The sequence below is a fragment of the Salvelinus alpinus genome, chromosome 12, assembly GCF_045679555.1.
Source record: "Salvelinus alpinus chromosome 12, SLU_Salpinus.1, whole genome shotgun sequence".
NCBI classification, from domain to species: domain Eukaryota; kingdom Metazoa; phylum Chordata; class Actinopteri; order Salmoniformes; family Salmonidae; genus Salvelinus; species Salvelinus alpinus.
In genome coordinates, this window is record NC_092097.1 from 2413793 (window position 1) to 2436499 (window position 22707).

General features: G+C 41.8%; 1 protein-coding gene across 8 annotated transcripts in view; it reads right to left on the minus strand.

Moving 5' to 3' along the window:
• Positions 1 to 22707, minus strand: part of LOC139535357 (receptor-type tyrosine-protein phosphatase T) — a 504254-nt gene that overhangs the window by 245904 nt on the left and 235643 nt on the right. For all 8 annotated transcript variants that reach the window (XM_071334697.1, XM_071334695.1, XM_071334698.1 and 5 more), the window contains exon 8: positions 516 to 812. In XM_071334697.1, coding sequence (XP_071190798.1) covers positions 516 to 812 — 297 coding nt within the window. The remainder of the gene's footprint in view (positions 1 to 515; positions 813 to 22707) is intronic.

Here is a 22707-nt window from a genome sequence, read left to right on the forward strand (position 1 = left end):
CAATTAAGGTCTTACTATGTTTCCATTAGCTTGCAGTTCTACCAGGCTAGTGCCTTTACTGCCAAGCATTTGTCTGTATGGAACAACATCAATATGGCAGCTATTTTAAGACATCTCATGATCTAGCCTAGTTTTTTTTTTAAACAACATTTATTTTGACATTTTGGCCTTGCTCAGAACAGGATGACAGTTCACTGGAATGAAAAGTGTCATATTTTTGGCATGTGCAGGGATGGAATTTGGGCGCTGGCTAGCCAGGCTAATAGACCTCAATTTATACTACTAGCCCAGGTAACATTTGGGTCAACAATCTGTGACATATGATACAATTTCAGTGGCCTGCCGGGCTAGTTTGGCACATTTTCAACTAGCTTGGGCTAGCAGACTAATGTAATTTCCATCCCTATGTGTACAGGCAGCATGTCTACAGTACATGCATGTATTTGAACTAGGAACAGGACAAGACAGTGGAACCAAGACAATACCACTCTAAAGACAGAAACACTGACACTCACCATCCTCCTCCGTCTGCTTAACGATCTCCTCACTCTCCTTGCTGCCCTCGGGGTTGGCAAGGACCAGGCGTAGGCGAACGGTGACAAAGGGCCTCAGGCCCCGCAGGGTGTAGTGGGATGACGTCTGGATCAGTTCCTCGGCCGCAAACTCCTGCTGGTTGAACACGTACTGGTACTGCACGGTCAGGTTGTAGCTGTGGCAGCGCGTCACGGCATAGCCAAACGTCTCCCACTGCAGGGTGAGCTGGCGGGCCCGGATGTCCACCACATTGACATTCTGAGGCCCGTTGACTGGGTCTGAAGGGAGAAGGAGAAAGAGAGGAACAGGGTTTAGAGTTTGTGAATCCAACCATTGGCAAACGAAGAGGAACTGCCTTAGTAATGGTATTAGTATGTGTCTTAGTATTCTTAGGATCCTGTAACTGATTGAACAGGAAGTTCAAGACTTGACACATGGATTTCACATGGTGAGCCGATGTTGGGCAGCATTGAGTCACATGAAGAAAGAAACTTGAACTGCTATTGATGTATTATAGAGTTAGTTGTTTAGTAGTGATGATCAGAAACAGACACAATATATCATAACACTTTGTTCAAGTTGTCTGCCTTCCGTAAATCTCCACTAACCACTAACCCCCCCCCCCCCCCCCCCCCCATAGATGCTCGTTGGGCTATCACAGCAGAATCATCCATATGTTGCGAGTATCATGGTTAAGTCGATACTGTACATCATGCCTGAAAGCATGACAAAGCTCTTTAGCCTCAAGGTCAGTCTAATTCCCCTAGATTGGCTAGTAACAATGGCTAAATCACATAAGATGGTGGGAGACGAGTCTGCCTTTCCATTTGGGTTCTGTTTCGGCGCGTCTGGGTGGGAGTTGAAATTTAAAGGCTTTGTCTAATTTTACAAGATGAAAGCTGGTCGTTTAATCTGGACAGGCCAAAGCTAAGTGCACAAACAAATGGCATTTGGCTGCTGAGCACTTGAACCTTTTGAAGTGGTTGTTTAAAAACCATTAAAATCGATGTCAGCGCCCCTGCGGAAATCGAATCAGCATAGTAAATAAATAAACATCTGTCAGTTTAAGCTAGAGATATGTGTTTTCGCAAATGCTTCCTGATCTTTCTTATGTCATTCAGATATAGGACAGACACTTCAGAACAAACTTCCTTTCAATTCTTTTGGGTGGGGGGGAACTACTATATTCAATGCGTTTGTATGGTCTAATAGCAGTAAGGCCCCCCAAAAAATGCATCAAATATTATACATTTTTTGAATTTTTTGGATTCTTCAAGGGGTCTTAAAATTCAAAATCAAATAGCAAAATTATTCTTGGTATGACCTTCTTAAAACATTTCAATATAGCTTAGTAGACACGCCCTCCCCCGGCTTAGACAGGGCTTAGACTCTTATGGGTTAAAAAACCCTTGAATCTTATCAATGGCATCATCCAAAGAAGCAACTATGCATAAACTAGCAACAGCTTATTGTTTTGTGATCCAATACAATGTTTTAATGACGCCTACTTTTTGATGGAGTCTGAAGAATGGAGACCAGCAGGCTCCATGCATTGCAGTTGTGGTAAACTAAGACAGCGATCAAAATAACTACCGGTAAATTTACTTTTTCATGCATTACATAATGCTGTTCCACACCGAACTCAAAAAACAAAACACAGTACTATAGACGGCTTTCTCATGCCAACAAAGCCCTTGAAATAGACTTATGCATGCTTATAACAAGGCCTCACAGTAGATTTACAATGGGCTATAGCCCAATTTCTGGAACTGACAGAGCAGGCATAAGTCGGGGTCTCAACTTACTATTGAGAGTAAGCAATTTTGACATTTGGTCGTGCATTAGCAGTTTTTCTCTTGTTAAGTCAGTCACTGAAAGTCACTCAATTAGCCATGTCAGTTAAACGTTTTTAGATTGGTAGCTAGTCTAACCAGCTCTAGTCTAACCAATTTGAAGTAATCAAACTTACCCAGGGGCCCTGACCTCCAGGGGAGCCCCATTGATTGTGTTAGTCATTCTCACTCTGATATATTAACATGGCATAAATTACGGTAAAATGTGTTGAATTGCAGGAAATTAGCTTAAAAACTGAAAAAAATTATCTTTACCCATGACAAAATGGGTAGAATTAAAGGAAATTAGGTGTAAAACAGCAAAAATATTATCTTTGCCCCTAGGCAAAATGAATACAATTGCATGAAATGTGTAATACAATTGCTAATCTTTCTCTCAGGCCCATGGCAACATGTGCAGAATTGCAGGAAATTAAATGTTTCTCTCTGACATCAAGAAGGGGTCCAAGGTGGGGGGCCCCCCAAACCAAATCTTGCTTAGGGCCCCCAAAAGGCTAGGGACAGTCCTGTGATAGAGAATAATGCTGAACAACAAAAACCCAGATTAAGGCTAATCTAAGGCTAATCTGGATTCATTTCGGAAAGCAGCTCTAAGAACATTGCTAATTTCGGACTGGAAAATCCAATAGGGGTATCTTCCCAAATCGGCGAAGCCTGAGTTATAACTTTGCTTTTGTCGTTAATTAAGTCAATTTAGGCATCTCCTGAGTTGCTCTTGATCTTGACAAATAATGGATCGTTTTAATTTATTATATTCCATCTTCCTCCTCCAGCTCTTCTCAGCCATCTACCCCAATCAGAGCGAAGGAGGGAGGGGGGGATGGAGAGATGACGGCTAGCATTATACATGACTCAAATCTCATTAATCAGGGTACATGGCAGTCGCAGTGGTTGGCACACACTGAGAAGGGGCACCGGGGAGGTTTGCTATGCCATGGGTGGGCCGACTCCACCACAGATAGGGGTGCGGGGCTCAGGGTAGCAGCATCGGTGATCAATGAGCGGGGGATTATTAATCGCAGACGTTGGGGAGCACCGTCAAGAAGAAAAGGGGGGATGGAAATCAATCTTAATGCCGGCCCCGGTTCTCCCTGCTGACACTCCGCCACATTCATCATACGGCCGCTCCTCAAAAGAGCAAAGTGGAAATTGCTAACAATAAACATATCAATGGGTGCCCACAATAGCCAACTGTGTGGGTACTTTAAGGAGAGAGAAAAAGACAGAAACATAAAAATAGGATAAGTCAATGTCACTGGCTAGGATACCACTGGCTTTTATCCTTAGGGACTGGAGGGACAAATGCAACCCACAAAGAAAAGCAGTGAAGTAATAGGCCCAAAAGTGATTCTGGACTCTAAAGCCGTTTTCCACCACCTTAACACTATGACCACAGTCATTTTGCAGAGGTAGCTCTTTTAATCCACAGCTCTGGATCAACAAACAACAAATCATCACAACCCCAAGACAAAAATGGAAGATGGAAATGTTATCTGATGTGGCTGTATTTGAAACAGCTTACCGTCGGAAATGGCACCGAACCAAAAACCCAAACATTGTGATTATTCAATATCTACAGTCGGAAGTATAACAGTGCACTCTAATTAAATTATTAATGCAATGATTATGAAGGGAATGTGAATGCTCCATAATGGCCTCAGTGCCCCCCAATATTCAGTAGCAAAAGCCTCCTAAAGACAAGATCAGCCCCCAACAGATACAGTGCATTCGGGAAGAATTCAGACCCCTTGACTCCAGCATCTTCACAAGGTCCTTTGCTGCTGTTCTGGGATTGATTTGCACTTTTCGCACCAAAGCAGATTCCTCTCTAGGAGACAGAACGCGTCTCCTTCCTAAGCGGTATGACAGCTGCGTGGCCCCATGGTGTTTATACTTGCGTACTATTGTTTGTACAGATGAACATGGTACCTTCAGGCATTTGGAAATTGCTCCCAAGGATGAATCAGACTTTTGGAGGTCTACCTTTTATTTCTGAGGTCTTGGCTGATTTCTTTTGATTTTCCCATGATGTCAAGCAAAGAGGCATTGAGTTTGTAGGTAGGCCTTGAAATACATCCACAGGTACACCTCCAATTGACTCATGATGTCAATTAGCCTATCAGAAGCTTCTAAAGCCATGACATAATTTTCTGGAATTTTCCAAGATGTTAAAAGGCACAGTCAATTTAGTGTATTTAAACTTCTGACCCACTGGAATTGTGACACAGTGAATTATAAGTGAAATAATCTGTCCGTAAACAATTGTTGGAATAATTACTTGTGTCAAGCACACAGTAGATGTCCTAACCGACTTGCCAAAACTAAAATTTGTTAACAAGAAATTTGTGGAGTGGTTGAAAAATTTGTTTTAATGACTCCAACCTAACTGTATGTAAACTTCCGAATTCAACTGTAAGTATTCAGACCCTTTACTCAGTACTTTGTTGAAGCAGCATTGTCAGCGATTACAGCCTCAAGTCTTCTTGGGTATGACGCTACAAGGTTGGCACACCTGTATTTGGTTAAATAAAAGTTAAATAAAACAATTTGGGGGGAGTTTCTCCCATTCTTCTCTGCAGATCTTCTCAAGCTCTGTCAGGTTGGATGGGGAACATCGCTGCACAACGTAGGGATGGTGCCAGGTTGGTGGAGTGCTGCAGAGATGGTTGTGCTTCTGGAAGGTTCTCCCATCTCCACAAAGGAACTCTGGAGATCTGTCAGCTTGACCATCGGGTTCCTGACCAAGGCCCTTCTCCTCCGATTGCTCAGGTTGGCCGGGCGGCTAGCTCTAGGAAGAGTCTTAGTGGTTCCAAACTTCTTCAACTTCTTGTCAATATGGGGGCGCTGTTTTCACTTTGTAAAAATTCGTTCCCAAATTAAACTGCCTCGTACTCAATTCTTGCTCGTACAATATGCATATTATTATTACTATTGGATAGAAAACACTCTCTAGTTTCTAAAACCGTTTGAATTATATCTGTGAGTAAAACAGAACTCAAGTTGCAGCAAACTTCCTGTCAGGAAGTGAGAAATCTGAAATCGGGCACTCTGTTCCAGGGTCAGTTTATTAATTTGCATGTAATCTATGAGTCGACATGCACTGCATACGATTTCCCCTAGATGTCAGTAAGCAGTGAGAATTGGAATGGGGTTGCTAGGTATATCTGAGGCCGTATAAAGGCTCTTGGAACGAGGGGTGCACTCTTTTCAACGTTCGTCATGGCGCAAGACAGACCTCAGGATGGCATTCTGAAAAGCTCTCGTTATAGGCCTTAGATATATCCGGCTCTGATTTTATTCGATATAGGTGTTAAAAACATCATAATGTAGTTATTTTAAACCGAGTTATATCAGTTTATATCAGTATATTGCGATTTTCTGAATTTTCTTTGTGCTGCGTTATGATGAGTTGGACACGTCTGGGCCACATAGCTAATGTTTGCTAAGTTGAAGACGACAATCTACAACCGAGCAACGATGATTCTGGACAAAGGACAACTTGCACAAGATTCTGATGGAAGCTCATCAAAAAGTAAGAACTATTTATGATGTTAATTCGTTGTTCTGTTGAAAAATGTTACACTACTATTCCGCCATTAATTTCGGTGCGGTCTCGCTTTAACGCACGCTGTATGTCGTAGTAACGTTAATTTTAAAAATCTAACACAGCGGTTGCATTAAGAACTAATGTATCTTTCATTTGCTGTCCAACCTGTATTTTTTTGTCAAGTTTATGATTAGTTATTGATTACATTAGGTGCCTCTCCCAAGATTTCTCCCGACATTTTGTTGGTAGCTTGGCTACTATTCTCATTGTATAACCACGATTTGTGCCGCTAAATATGCAAATTTTCGAACAAACAATATATGTATTGTGTAATATGATGTTATAGGACTGTCATCTGATGAAGTTTTGAGAAGGTTAGTGAAAAATGTAATATCTTTTGCTGGTTTATTCGCTATCGTTAACGTGCATGAATCAATGCTGCTGTGTGGTTGGCTATTGTAGTAAGCTAATATAATGCTAAATTGCTGCTGTGTGGTTGGCTATTGTAGTAAGCTAATATAATGCTAAATTGTGTTTTCGCTGTAAAACACTTAAAAAATCTGAAATATTGGCTGGATTCACAAGATCTTTGTCTTTCATTTGCTGTACGCTGTGTATTTTTCATAAATGTTTTATGATGAGTATTTAGGTAATTCACGTTGCTCTCTGTAGTTATTCTAGTTGCTTTGGTGAGAGTTGTGATGGTGGCTGCAATGTAAAACTATGATTTATACCTGAAATATGCACATTTTTCGAACAAAACATATGCTATACAATAAATATGTTATCAGACTGTCATCTGATGAAGTTGTTTCTTGGTTAGTGACTATTTATATCTTTATTTGGTCGAATTTGTGATAGCTACCTATGCAGGAAAAAAATGGTGGGAAAAAAAAGTTGTGTCTTTTGCTATGGTGGTTAGCTAATAGAAATACATATTGTGTCTTCCCTGTAAAACATTTTAAAATCAGAAATTATGGCTGGATTCACAAGATGTGTATCTTTCATTTGGTGTCTTGGACTTGTGATTTCATGAACATTTTATTATATGATATCCCTGTCGCTTTAGGCTAGGCTATGCTAGTCAGCTTTTTTGATGGGGGGGATCCCGGATCCGGGTTTGTGACTCGTTAGAGGTTAAAAATGGAGCCCACTGTTCTTGGGGACTTGAAATGCTGCAGACATTTATTGGTACCCTTCCCCAGATCTGTGCCTCGACACAATCCTGTCTCGGAGCGCTACAGACAATTCCTTAGACCTCATGGCTTGGTTTTTGCTCTGACATGCACTATCAACTGTGGGACCTGATATAGACAGGTGTGTGCCTTTCCAAATCATGTCCAATCAATTGAATTTACCACAGGTGGACTCCAATCAAGTTGTAGAAACATCTCAATGATGATCAATGGAAACAGGACGCACCTGAGCTCAATTTCGAGTCTCATTACAAAGGGTCTGAATACTTATGTACGTAAGGTATTTCTGTTTTTTATTTTTTAAATATTTGCTTCATGATCATGGGGTATTGTGTGTAGATTGATGTGTTTAAAAATGTGTTTAATCCATTTTAGATTAAGGCTGTAACTTAACAAAATGTGGAAAAAGTCAAGGTGTCATCTGAATACTTTCTGAATGCACTGTACGTGACTTAAACAATTGGATTAACACGACTACAAGCAGATGTTCAAACGATTCTTTTTTACTGGTTTTTAATTACTCCCCAGTCAATGTAACTGATAATTTGCCAGCCATTTTTTAAAAGCGACTTCAAAGTTGGAAGGAAAAATACACGTTTTAATTTAGCAACATTATACATGCGTGAGAGACTTGACGACGCCTGCATTTCAGCTGCCTAGAGCTGCGGGGACTTTCGGAACTAGAGTAAAAAACGATTATAATTCAAAACCAGCTTTATTAATAGAATTACCAACGGGCGGTTTACGATTCTTGTCATGCACATTTACGGAGAGAGGTTTAAAGTGATGTTAAATGGTGACAATTGAGCCTTGGCCTCGAGGTTGCCCATAGGTTAAGTACCTAGAGCAGAGGTAAGAGAATGGGAGGACAATGACAAACTGTCTGGAAGAGAGACACTCTCACTGAACTGTGGACAGTGGGACTGGCAGTGGAGGACTAAAGCAAGTGGTGTGCTGACAATGTGATCTCTACTCATACAAATGTTGATATTATAAAAGGAACACTGGTAATAGGCTAGAAACTTGCCTCAATTTTCACTTCACACTGATAAAGAATATGCAGAGATTCACAAATGTTTTGATACCTATCCTATATAGGACATCAACGTTGGATATTGCAGCAGAGGTCAATACAGAAAGTGAAGGGACTTTTTGGGACAAAACTTAAGGGGATTTGTTTGAATGAAAACTTTCCAAAATGTCACAACATCGGTTTAGATTGCCCCGGAACTACCTGCTGCTCCTTTGTGATTGGATAGGGCGTTATGGTCATTAATGACCTCTATCTTCATCAAGGGGTCTCTGGCCTATAGAACGGTGAAAAAGGATGTTGACACAATTTATTTGAAGCCCATTGAATCCCTCACTGTCTATCATCCCTTCAATTGCCAACGCCTCGAGAATTCCCCTCTTTATTTTTTCACGACAGCTATTGTACCCCAACAGGTACTGCAATGTTCAACAATTCCCAATCACTTAAAACCAATTGTCAAACAACAAAATGTATGTGGTGGTGGGACTTTGTCCATCTTTGTTTGAGAAACCGAGAGATTGATGCCTGCTAGCTAATTATAACTGAGGATACACTCAGGACAAGGTCGAATGGTGTTTACATGTAAGGGCCGGTGAAAGCACACGGCCGATGGAATCCAATGTTTTTGTGTCGTGTTGAGTGAGAGGTATTGACAAGGGTTGTAACCTCGGTGCAATACAAGAACACACAAGTGCACTGTGTTTTCCAGTGGAGCATGGAACCTAGATTTGTTTGAGTCCCATTGAGTCACGTTATAGACTAGGCTACCGTACATGCTCTTAACAACTCAATAGATCTCTGTAGCCTACACTTTCATCAAGCCTTTATGGAAAGCTAATATTGCATTGCCTTGTTCTATGCATGAGTGCACATAGCATGCAGGAAAAATCCAGCCCCACTTATTTGAGGAATCACAAATTAGTTTTTCGACCTTTCTTACAATAGCCTAGCACTTCCACCCCATGGCAAAAAAAGCCTCCATCCACATCCTGTGACATTCTAAAACCCCATCATTTGAAGTGTGCTATCTCGGTTTAATGAGGGTATATGAGTGCAACTCTAACAAACATACATGCATAAGCATACACACACACACACATACATTACTCTAACATGCACGCACACATGCACGCACACACACACACACAACCTCCTGGTGGTTTGTTAGGGCTGGAGAGACTGGCGGGCATCTGTCAAAAATGATGTGCACTTCCTGACTGCTAAAGTGACGGTGTTGGCTGGACTGTCCATTTCTCGGCCACAGGTCACCCTTTAGAGTAGAGAACAATTAAGAAGGCAGAGTAGTGGAGAAGAGCATACATTTTTACCTTAATTACCTGCTGGGCTCTACCCCGGTGGCTCTCTGCCACTCTTTCACTACTCCAGCAGACTCCTTTCAAAGCCCTGCCAATCGATACAGCCATTGATTAATTTGCCTGAACGGACGGTTTATTTATTTATTAGTCAGGGACCATGTCCAAATGCATTGCATCAGATTTAGCTAGATAGCTCATTTTTATCTGTAGTCCCTGGGCAGAAAACAATCAACATCAATACATCATTACAATGCTACAATATAACACTCTCTCTCTATCTCTATATAAAAAAATCTAAAACAACAGACAATATAAAGATAATATTGCACCAGTGTTAAAATGTCCCTTGGTCCTACAGTATCTGACATCTTAAGAGTCAGAATATCTTAATGTTCACATGACTGGTAGCAAAGGTACTGCACTCTCTCACACCGACTGGCAGGGTGTCCCATAATCCAGACGCTCTGATTGAAAAAGCCGTCTGGACAAATTTAGCGGACCTAAACTGAGATGAGTGGTCCCCGCTGGTTAAAGCTCTTGTCATCCTAGTTTTGTCCTTGCAATATGTAACACGTTGCTTAAGAGGTGGTGTGGCAAGGTCATGAGTGATCTTAAACAGCAGAGCGATGTCAGCAAGGTGTAAGAAGCTGTCAAAGCTCAGTAGGTTGTATTTTTTTTATGATATTGCAGTGGTGATAGGTGTTTGGTTTTTTGTCCAACACATTCAGAGTTTGCTTATTGAGTTTTTGAAGTTGCTTCATTGCTGTGAGACTAGTTTGGAACCAGGTTGTGACACAGTACGAGAGATGGTACAAAATCATTGGGTGCATGTACAGCTTAGCAGCATTTATTGACATTTGGTTTCTGATAAATTAGAAATTTACCAGGTTGCGTTTGACTGTTCCATATACCTTTTTTATTTGCTTTTTGACAGACATGTTAGAGTCAAAAATGGTTCCTAGGTATTTAAAATGTAACACTTTGTCCCTTAACAGTTACCTCAGGCTCATGGGTCTCACTGCAGACAGTTTTTTAATTGTATTTATGTCTGTGGCATGTGCAGGGCATTCGAAATGTATTCAGACCCCTTGACTTTTTCCACATTTTGTTACGTTACAGCCATATTCTAAAATGGATTAAATATATTTCTTCCCTCATCAATCTACACACATTAAACCAAGATGACAAAGCGAAAACAGGTTTTTAGAAATGTTTGCTAAAAAAAAAAAAATGTAAAACAGATAAGTATTCAGACCCTTTGCTATGAGACTGAAAATTGAGGTCAGGTGCATCCTGTTTCCATTGATCAACATTGAGATGTTTGTACAACTTGATTGGAGTTCACCTGGGGTAAATTCAATTGAATGGACATGATTTGGAAAGGCACACATTTGTCTATATAAAGTCCCACAGATGACAGTGCTTGTCAGAGCAAAAGCCAAGCCATGAGGTCTAAAGAATTGTCTGTAGAGCTCAGAGACAGGATTGTGTCAAGGCACAGATCTGGGGAAGGGTAATTTCTGCAGCATTGAAGGTCCCCAAGAACACAGTGGCCTCCATCATTCTTAAATGGAAGAAGCTTGGAACCACCAACACTCTTACTAGAGCTGTCCGCATGGCCAAACTGAGCAATCTAGGGAGAAGGGCCTTGGTCAGGGAGGCGACCAAGAACTCGATGGTCACCCTGATAGAACCCGATGGTTACCCTGATAGAACCCCGAGTTCCTCTTTTGAGATGGGAGAACCTTTCAGAAGGACAACCAATTCTGCAGCACTTCACCAATCAGGCCTTTATGGTAGAGTGGCCAGACCAAAGCCACTCCTCAGTAAAAGGCACATGACAGCCCACTTGGAGTTTGCCAAAAGGCACCTAAAGACTCACTGACCATGAGAAACAAGACTCTCTGGTCTGATGAAATAAAGATTGAACTCTTTGGCCTGAATGCCTAGATTCACATCTGGAGGAAACCTGGCACCAAACCTATTGTGAAGCTTGGTGGTGCCAGCATCATGCTGTGGGGATGTTTTTTAGCGGCAGGGACTGGGAGACTAGTCAGGATCGAGGGAAAGATGAACGGACCAAAGAACAGAGAGATACTTAATTAAAACCTGCTCCAGAGCACTCAGGACCTCAGACTGGGGCGTAGGTTCACCTTCCAACACGGAAATGACCCTAAGCACACAGCCAAGAGAATGCAGGAGTGGCTTCAGGACAAGTATCTGAATGTTATTGAGTGGCCCAGCCAGAGCCCGGACTTGAACCCGATCGAACATCTCTGGAGTGACCTGAACATAGCTAAATAGCTGTGCAGCAAAGCTCCCCATCCAACATAACAGAGCTTGAGAGGATCTTTATTTAACTAGGCAAGTCAGTTAAGAACAAATTCTTATTTACAATGGCGGCCTACCAAAAGGCAAAAGGCCTCCTGCGGGGACGGGGGCTGGGATTGAAAATAACACAATTAAATAAAAATATAGTACAAAACACACATCACGACAAGAGAGACAAGACAACACTACATAAAGAGAGGCCTAAGACAACAACATAGCAAGGCAGCAACACATGACAACACAGCATGGTAGCAACACAACATGACAACAACATGGTAGCAGCACAACATGGAAGGAGCACAAAACTTGGTTCAAACATTATTGGGCACAGACAACAGCACAAAGGGCAAGAAGGTAGAGACAACAATACATCACACAAAGCAGCCACAACTGTCAGTAAGAGTGTCCAGTCTTTGAATGAAGATATGGAGATAAAACTGACCAGTTTGAGTGTTTGTTGCAGCTCGTTCCAGTCGCTAGCTGCAGCGAACTGAAAAGATGAGCGACCCAGGGATGTGTGTGCTTTGGGGACCTTTAACAGAATGTGACTGGCAGAACGGGTGTTGTATGAGGAGGATGAGGGCTGCAGTAGATATCTCAGATAGGGGGGAGTGAGGCCTAAGAGGGTTTTATAAATAAGCATAAACCAGTGGTTCTTGCGACAGGTATACAGAGATGACCAGTTTACAGAGTTTAGAGTGCGGTGATGTGTCTCTAAGTAACATTGGTTGAAAATCTGATGGCCGAATGTTAAAGAACATCTAGCCGCTCGAGAGCACCCTTACCTGCCGATCTATAAATTAAGTCTCTGTAATCTAGCATGGGTAAGATGGTCATCTGAATCAGGGTTAGTTTGGCAGCTGGGGTGAAAGAGGAGCGATTACGATAGAGGAAACCAAGTCTAGATTTAACTTTAGCCTGCAGCTTTGATATGTGCTGAGAGAGGGACAGTGACAGTCTAACCACTCACAAGTACTTGTATGAGGTGACTACCTCAAGCTCTAAACCCTCAGAGGTAGTAATCACACCTGCGGGGAGAGGGGAATTCTTCAAAGCAAACCACATGACCTTTGTTTTGGAGGTTTTCAGAACAAGGTTAACGGCAGAGAACGCTTGTTGGACACTAAAAAAGTTTTGTTGTAGATCGTTTGATGCTAGGGGTCAGATTATTTTTATTTTTTTTAAATAACGTTCCCAAGGTAAACTGACTATTTCTCAGGTCCAGATCGTAGAATATGCATATAATTTACAGATTAGGATAGAAAACACTCCAAAGTTTCCAAAACTGTCAAAATATTGTCTGTGAGTATAACAAAACTGATTCTGCAGGCGAAAACCTGAGGAAATCTAACCCGGAAGTGATTTTTTAAAATGTTTTTATCTGTGTTTCCTGGCCCGTCTTTCTTCCATTTAAAGGGGTATCAACAAGATTCCTTTTCCAATGGCTTCCTCAGGCTGTGACCAGGCTTTAGACATAGTTTCAGGCTTTTATTTTGAAAAATGAGCGAGATTTTTCAAAACTAGTCAGGTGTCCTCTGATTAGTTCCTGCGCGCGAGAGGGGTAGCTCTCCATTTTCTTTCTCTCTTTTATTGAATAGGTTACGGTCCGGTTGAAATATTATCGATTATATTTGTTAAAAACAACCTGAGGATTGATTATAAAAAACATTTGACATGTTTCTACGAACATTACGGATACTTTTTGGAATTTTCTTCGAACGGAACGAGGCTTTGGTTTTCTGAACATAACGCGCAACCCAAATTGCGTTTTTTTGTTATAAAAGTAATATTTATCGAACAAAAATAACATTTGTTGTGTAACTGGGAGTCTCGTGAGCGCAAACATCCAAAGATTATCAAAGGTAAGTGATTAATTTGATTGCTTTTCTGACTTTCGTGACCATGCTAATTTGGGGCTAGCTATTGTAGCATTGATTGATACACTCACAAAAGCTTGGATTGCTTTCGCTGCAAAACATGTTTTCAAAATCTGACACGATATGTGGATTAACAACAAGCTAAACTGTGTTTTGGTATATTTCACTTGTGATTGCTTGATTATAAATATTTTTTGTAATATTTTGCGCCCTGCAATTCAGCGGTTGTTTAGGAAAATTATCCCGCTAAAGGGATCCGTAGCGCAGAGAAGTTAACACAAAATCCAGGGAGGGGCCAGCTGAGATTAAGACTGTATCATCTGCATATAAATGGATGAGAGAGCTTCCTACTGCCTGAGCAATGTTGATGTAAATTGAGAAGATGGTGGGGCCTAGGCTCGAGCCTTGGGGTACTCCCTTGATGACAGGCAGTAGCTGAGACAGCAGAAGTTATGACTTTATACACTGCACTCTTTGAGAGAGGTAGTTAGAAAAACAGGCCAAAGACCCGTCAGAGACACCAGTACTCATTAGCCGGCCCACAAGAATGGAATGGTCTACCGTATAAAAAGCTTTGGCTAAGTCAATAAAAATAGCAGCCCAACATTGCTTAGAATCAAGAGCAATGGTGACATCCTTGAAGACCTTTAAGGTTGCGGTGACACATCCATAACCTGAGCAGAAACAAGATTGCATACCAGAGGGAATACTATAGAACTTACTATCAAGTAAGCTAGTCAGCTGATTATTTATACGTTTATCCAACACTTTTGTTGGGGCAAAATAAAAATAACAGTTAGGATCAGCTTGATCTCCCCCTTTAAATACATTTTCCATTGCTTGGAAAATTGCCTTCCAAGCAATGGGAACCCCTCAATAGAGGAGAGACAGGTTAAAAAGGTCAGAGATAGGCTTGGCGATGATAGGGGAAGCAACCTTATTAAAGAAGAAAGGGTCTAAACCATCTGACCCAGATGTTTACTTTGGGGTCAAGTTTAAGGAGCTCCTTTAGCACCTTGGACTCAGTGACCGCCTCCAGGGAGAAACTTTGTAGCGGGGCAGAGGAAAAAGAGGGAGATGCATCGGGGATAGTCGCATTAGAAGGGGTGGGAGATGAGGAAATGTTGGATGGGCAAAGAGGCATGGCTGAGTCAAATAGGAATCCTGACTTAATGAAGTGGTGATTAAGGAGCTCAGCCATGTGCTTCTTGTCAGTAACAATCACATCATCAACATTAAGGGACATGGGAAGCTGTGAGGGGGGTTTATTCTCCAGGTCTTTAAACGTTTTCCAGAACTTCTTGGGGTTAGACCCACAGAGAGATAACTTTTCCTTAAAGTAACTAACTTTGGAATTCCGGGTAGCCTGAGTGCACATATTTCTCATTTGCCTGAACGAGGGCCAGTCAGCCTGAGTATACGTGTGCTGAGTCTTTCGCGAAATGCAATTCCTGAGGTGGAGTAACTCTGCAAGATCACAGTCGAACCAGGGGCTGAACCTGTTTTTAATTCTCATTTTCTTTATAGGGACGTGTTTGTTAACAATACCACAGATTTTTTTTTTTTTAAACAAGGTCCAAGTGCCTTCGACAGAGGGGATTCATGTGATTTTATACCATTTTACAAAGGCCAGTTCATGAAGTTTTTTGCAAGCGTGCATGACAAATCAGGACAGGTCGTTTCACTGAGCAGCCATTACGAACACAGGCTGTAAAACAGTGACTAAGGTCATTACAGAAAACACCAGACTGATACCTCTCAAGATTATTTGTGAGGATAACAGGATTCCTTTTCTGGGTGTTTGGAGTCATACCTTGTAGGATTGATAGTAATCGGAGAAAGATTTAGGGAGTCCCATTTCTTTAGGACTTGGTCAGGTGGTTTAAGCATCTCCCAGTTTAGGTCACCTAGAAGGACGAATTCAGACTTAGTGTAAGGGGCCAGGAGAGAACTTAGAGCAGGTAGGGTACAGGCCGGTGCTGATAGAGGACGATAGCACCCAGCAACAGTCAACAAAGCGCTATTTGAAAGGTTAATGCTTAAAACCAGCAAATCAAATTGTTTGGCGACAGACTTGGTGGAGACAAAAGAGCACTGAAAGTGTTCCTTGGTAAAGATTGCCACTCCCCCACCTTTGGAAGATCTGACTTGCTGAAAAAGATTATAACCAGAAAGGTTAACATGAATGTTCAAAACACTTTTCCTTAACCACGTCTTAGTACTGAACAACACATCTAGATGGGAGCTGTAATCTCACACTTTCAATTGATCCATTTTCGATAATAAGCTTCTAGTGTTAACGTGCAGAAAACCCAGGCTTTTACGAAAGTAGAAATCCGTGAAGCAGATGTCAGAGCACAAATCAGATTTGGGGCTAGCAACAGTAGATGGGCCAGGATGTATATGCACATTTCCAGATATCATCAGCAGTAAAACAATCAAGGCACGGCAGAGGACAGAAAGATCTCTGCAGTGTTGATTTATGACATTTGAATGCGCATTAGATGGCAACAAGATCATATTGTAGAGCAATTGCATCAGGTAACATGAATACAAAGCCGCGAGAGGTGGTTAGAATAGGATGGGAGGCCAAAAGGCTGTGTAACCAATAGAGAGTCAGAGTCCCGAGTGTGGGAACAAACATAGTTTGTCCCGCGGTTGGGTAAACAGGAAAGCTCATAGTCAACAAAGCGTGCAGGAGTCATGAGGCAAACAGCAAAATGCACAAGAAAAAAAAAATTGTGCTGGAGGCAAGGGAATCTCGGGAGAGAAGGGGGAGTGTGGGGTCGGTACCTGTACCAGCCAGGGAAGACGGTGAACAGATCACCAGGTGGAATCCAAGCAGCAGTGCAGCAGGCAATGGGAGTAGGTGTCACACCCACTTGGGAGAATCTTTTATTTCTTGTAGAAAATGCCAGTAGATGGTCTCTGAACAGTGGGAGGGGGCTTCAAAGGCCTCTGGATTTGGGTGGGGCAGGCTGCGAGAGACTCCTGCCACTTGTTGGGCCCAAAGGCCTCGATGCCTCTCACTTCACACCTCAGTGCTAATTGAAGTTGGATCTGGTCTGTCCTAGCAAGCCTGGCAGCCTTTAACTCAGCATTCAGTCCGCATAAAGTAAAATATATCATTGTACTTTATTTTTCATTTATTTCATTTTTTATTCTTCTTTTTAGCTTTCAAAATAGCATCAGACCAAACACTACTCACTCAGTTCCAGTTTGGATGGTGTCCTCAGGTCTCTGCTGTTTGTTTGCCAGAGCACCCCCTGTATATGTTGGAAAAAGGAGTCCTTGGTTGCAGTAATCTCTCCAAGTAATTTTGTCCAAAACTATATTGTAGTTTTTTTAAAGTTTTGATCTGGAGCGAAGGCCATGCTGTGGAGGGTAGCATCCTGCATAAGTCCCTGCCGAAAAATGTAAGTTTATCTAACTTTTATCCAAATCTATCCTTTTTTAAAAACATGTTTCAAAATGTGATAGCCCACATGCAGCTGTCTCTCTCTCCCCGTCTCCCTTGAAATCTCTCCCTTGAACCCTCTCTCCCAAATACAGGTATGCCAAGCTTGTAGTGTCATTATCCAAGAAGACTCGAGGCTGTAATCGTTGCCAAAGGTGCTTCAACAAAGTACCGAGTAAAGGGTCTGAATATTTATGCAAATGTGATATTTCATTTTTTTTCTTCATAAATCTACAAAAATGTCCAAAAACCTGTTTTTGCTTTGTCATTATGGGGTATCGTGTGTAGATTTATGAAGAAAAAGACAACAATTTCATTAATTTTAGAATAAGGCTGTAACGTAACACAATTTCAAAAAAGTCAAGGGTTCTGAATACTTTCCAAATGAACTGTACTTGTGTAGAGATAAGATTATGTTAAAATATGACTGACACACAATAAAAGTGCCGTTTTATTGAGATTCCAAGATAATTAAATATTGAAGGTGAGGACTAGATAGTATTCCAAGTTCTTTGTGCTCCTTTTATGCCATATATTGGCAATATCATTCTCATGGCTGGATTTCTCCGTTAAGCATTGCTACAGCGTTTAGAAACAGCTGTTAGGTCCTAATGAAAAAGGTTGCTTTCTCATAATTAAAAAGGTGCATCGCTCTATTCAGTGGCTGCTCAATAACTCTCAATTGCTCTCTTTTTTTTATCAGATCCATATAGCACACGGGCTCAGAGCCCTGCCCAAGTGTGCAGCACCAACTCCATTTGGTAGAAAAGAGAGATGTGGAAACACAGATTTTTTTTCATAGGGACAACCGAAACACGGCGGAAGAGGACAATAATACAACAAAAATTGAAACGGTGTGTATTCTTCTTCCAAAATGAACAACTTCAAAACAAAAGAATGGTGTTGGTGGGGGGGGGATAGAGAGAGGCAATCTAAATTGGGGTGGAAGCAGAGTATAGACTGATGGGACAGAGACTACACAGCTAGCATTGTATCACCTTACCGCCACCAGCACTGCTGCTGCTTTCCTTCTGCCCAACCCTTCCCCAAAAGGGTCTGTATTGAGAGATCCTTCTGGATATTATTACGCTTTCCCTCCAGTAGAGTCGGCGAGCTGAGAAAGCAATCCCCCTTCCCCTCAGAATCAATCAAACTGGCACTCTTTCCAATAATTTAGCCTCGCTGGAGGAAAACAACACTTCACTTGCTGCTTCCCCCAGTAATGACTTCTCACAATGAAGATCATGATACATCAAATGTCCACAGATAGATTCTCAGGTACACTCACTCTCTCAGTTCGAGTGTGGGGGAAACAAACAAATGGTGTATATTGTATGTATGAACCTGGGAAGAGTTTGTACATTAGTATACCCTGTGTGCCCTTGTAAGCGAATCTGTTATCGGAAGAAGTGGATGCTGGGTGCTTGATGGCGAGGCTCTGTAGAAGTAGTCTTTATTTCGGTAATGATGTAAAAACACTGGTTCAAAGAGATGGAGCATTAGCGGCGACCCCTCATTCAGGGCAGGTGGGGCAGAGTTTTTTTGTGTGTGCCTGTTTTGCATGTTATGTTGGCATTAATACGTGTCACATATCAGTTTGCAAATACAGTAAAAAAAAAAAATGTAGTTAATAAATCAGCAAGGCAGCTCCAAAATGCAGGTGTTTCAGCCTAGCTCAGTGCTTTCTGTGGTGGTGGGGCAGCCAGCGGAAAATAGGGAGCGTAGGGGTTGGTAATGTTCTCTAGTTGCGCCGTGATTGGCTCAGTGTTCTGTCAGTCATGGGGACACCACGTTGCTGCAAAATCGACGGGGAGATCTTGAAAATTCAAGCCCCTTGGGTGCTGCCATAGAGTTACATTAGAGGTGCCCATCCAAGAAGGCTCGAGGTCATTGGCCATAGATAAAATGAAGTCAAATCACGTTATATTTACCATAGCTTTGATTTGAATAATCATGTCAACATTATACTTTAATAATCTTAGCTAGCAAGCTCGACAAGCAGTCATCATCATGAATTACATCAACAATCTAATGGCAAATCCTTTTCCATCCTTGACGTATGAAGAAAAATGATAGATAAAACTTATCGGTGCTCATGGACATAAACATCCCACAACAAGTTGGAAATTGCAAATTCAACAATGAGTGGTTAGGAAGGAATCAGAGGCCAACTGCAAGCATTGCAAAGGAATCACTAGCCTGCTATTTAGTGGAGTGGGTGTGTGGTCCAAATCTGGGTTTAAGGGTCTCTTTTCAAAGCTTAAAAGGACAAACATTTATGCAGTCAATCCAGCATGACTGCTTCCACGTTCAGAACAACTGGAAACTCGGACCTGGGAAATCTCAGACTTCAGTGAGTTCAAAACAACTGGGAACTAAATGTTTTACTTTATTTTTGAATGGTCATCCAACTCGGAATTGCAAGTCGGGAACTCGGGCCTCTTTCTTGAGCTCCGACCTGAAGTCACTGACGTCATGATTCAACATTGTTTTTTTTCCTGAGTTCCCAGCTGTCTTGAAAGCACCATACTTCCAGAGAATGCCAGACTTTGATGACAAAACTTGCCCACGAGGATCGCCACTCCACCTTCCTGTTCAAGTGAGCACAGCACAAGTCCAAAAATGTATTGTATGCTGCTGCATAAATGATGTAATATAGCAGGGAGATATGTATACTGTAGCTAAAAAAGTAAGTATGTTGTGTAGTAAACTGTTAGTAGCCGATGTGCCTCAGCCTAATAATTTGGTACCTTTCCCCCTCCTAATTTAGCATACTGTTTAGCCTACTGACTTAGTGGTGCACATGTAGCCTATAGCCTGTTTTAGAGAAATATAATAATCAAATATTGTAAGAGCTTTCACTGTCTGCTTATACTGTAAGAATGACCCATGTCACTGTACATTTCAAAAGTGCTGAACAAATAGTTATATTGACTACGTCCGCCCTAGCTCGCTCATTAATGTTTTAATCAAAATTATGGATTGCCTCTTATCCGCTCATCGCCCACTTATGCCATAGTTTGTACATCTCAATTGTCAGTAGAAACCACATTTGTTTCAGCAAGTCAGCCATATCAGTTTTTTTTAAAGGCAGTAAATGAGGTTGAATTAACTGTTTCGCTGCCAGACAAGGCTCCGCTGATAGCCAGGTGTAGCAGTGGTAAGGACTACTAACCGAACTCATCTATTGTTTAGTGTTGTCACGGCCGTTTAAAGGAGTGGACCAAGGCGCAGCGTTGTGAGCGTACATACTTATTTAATATAAGAATTCACCAACAAAACAATAAACATCAAACGAACCGCCAACACAGTGCTCACAGGCAACTAAACATGGACAACTACCCACAAAACCAACTTGGAAAATGGCAACCTAAATAGGCTCCCCAATCAGAGACGACGATAAACAGCTGTCTCTGATTGGGAACCCATCCAGGCCACCATCAACCTAATAACCCCTAGACAATACAAAATCCCCATAGACAACAAAAACCCTAGACAAGACAAAAACCCATAGACAATAAAAAAACGAAACAAACCACCCTTGTCACACCCTGACCTAACCAAATAATAAAGAAACCAAATATAACTAAAGTCAGGGCGTGACAAGTGTTGTGAAGTGGCTTTTTTTTGGGGGGGGGGGGGGGGGTTTGTCCCACCAAGATTTACATGCTCAAATCCCCACTGTGGAGAAGACACGTGGCCTGTGTTGTGTTACATCTGAACTCACATCTGAACCTTCGTCTAAACTTATTTCAAAGCTCAAACAAGACACACTACAGGCAATTGAGAAAATATGGAGTGACTTTTGTCCGCCATTCTATATTGTTACTTGTCATAACGCATGCCAATCACTGAGTATGTGATCTGTCATTTAGGGGCTAGGTAACTCTAATGACGTGGTCAACGCTATACGCTACGACTCTAATCCAGCAGGTGTTGCCTGAGAGAGAAGCGGTCAAATGGCAGAGGGGATCTGTTCATCAAACCACTAGGAGACAGTGTGTGGGGGGAGGGGGAGATAGACAGCTGGAGGCAAATATGTGTTCACACATTAGGGTTTAATAGTGGGAACCGAGTTTCCGAGATTCCCCGCCAAAACCCATTCTCAATTCCCAGGATAAATAATGTTGAGAAACCGGTAAATTAGAATACATTATTTCTATGAACAGCGTCACGTGAAATGGAACTGTTCAATTATATGCGATGTCTATATCTGGTTTCTCTGCGACCTGCTCTGCTATCTGCATGATCAATCATCAACGCTCAGTGTGTATGTGTGAATGTTTGTGATGTTGTAGCCTACCATAGGCCTGTTTTACATTTTTATATAACCTTTATTTAACTAGGCAAGTCAGTTAAGAACAAATTCTTATTTACAATGATGGCCTACCGGAAGGAAAAAGGCCTATAAAAATATAGGACAAAACACACATCACAACAAGACACAACAACACTACATAAAGAGAGACCTAAGACGACAACATAACATGGCAGCAACACATGAAAACACAGCATGGTAGCAACACAACATGACAACAACATGGTAGCAACACAACATGGCAACAGCACAACATGGTAGCAGCACAAAACCTGGTTCAAACATTATTGGGCACAGACAACAGCACAAAGGGCAAGAAGGTAGAGACAACAATACATAATGCGAAGAAGCCACAACTGTCAGTAAGAGTGTCCATGATCGAGTCTTTGAATGAAGAGATTGAGATAAAACGGTCCAGTTTGAGTGTTTGTTGCAGCTCGTTCCAGGCGCTAGCTGCAGCAAACTGAAAAGAGGAGCGACCCAGGGATGTGTGTGCTTTGTGGACCTTTAACAGAATGTGACTGGCAGAATGGGTGATGTATGTGGAGCTGCAGTAGGTATCTCAGACAGGGGGAGTGAGGACTAAGACGATTTTATAAATGAGCATAAACCAGTGGATCTTGCGACGGGTACACAAAGATGACCAGTTTACAGAGTAGTATAGAGTGCAGTTATGTGTCCTATAAGGAGCATTGGTGCCAAATATGATGGCCAAATGGTAAAGAACATCCAGCTGCAAAGTCGTCATAAATTCAAAGCACTGCGTGCAACGGGTTCTCCTACCATGCCATTGCAAACAGCAAGTAGAGGCAAGTAGGTTAGACAGATCAGCGCTAAAAGAAGGCCATAGCCTACTCTCACCAAGCATCCCTCAAACATATCACAACTGGTGAATGGATAAAGAGAAGGGTCAATTAACCAAGATGCAAAAATACTAAATATGCATGTGAGACATATCAACTTTCTGGCATTATTCATACATTAGACCATACACAACGCTAACAGCCTACCATATTTCCTCAACATAAAGTCCCCAATAGAGAACATCCCTTGGCCTACATGCATGGCTTCTACAAATGCAATTTCTTACTATATGTGCAGGTTAAAATTGTATTGCCACATTCACCAGATAGGTGCAGGGAAATATTTTGTTTTACAGGGTCAGCCATAGTATGTACAGCGCCCCTGGAGCAAATTAGGGTTAAGTGCCTTACTCAAGCCTACATTATCACATATTTCACCCTG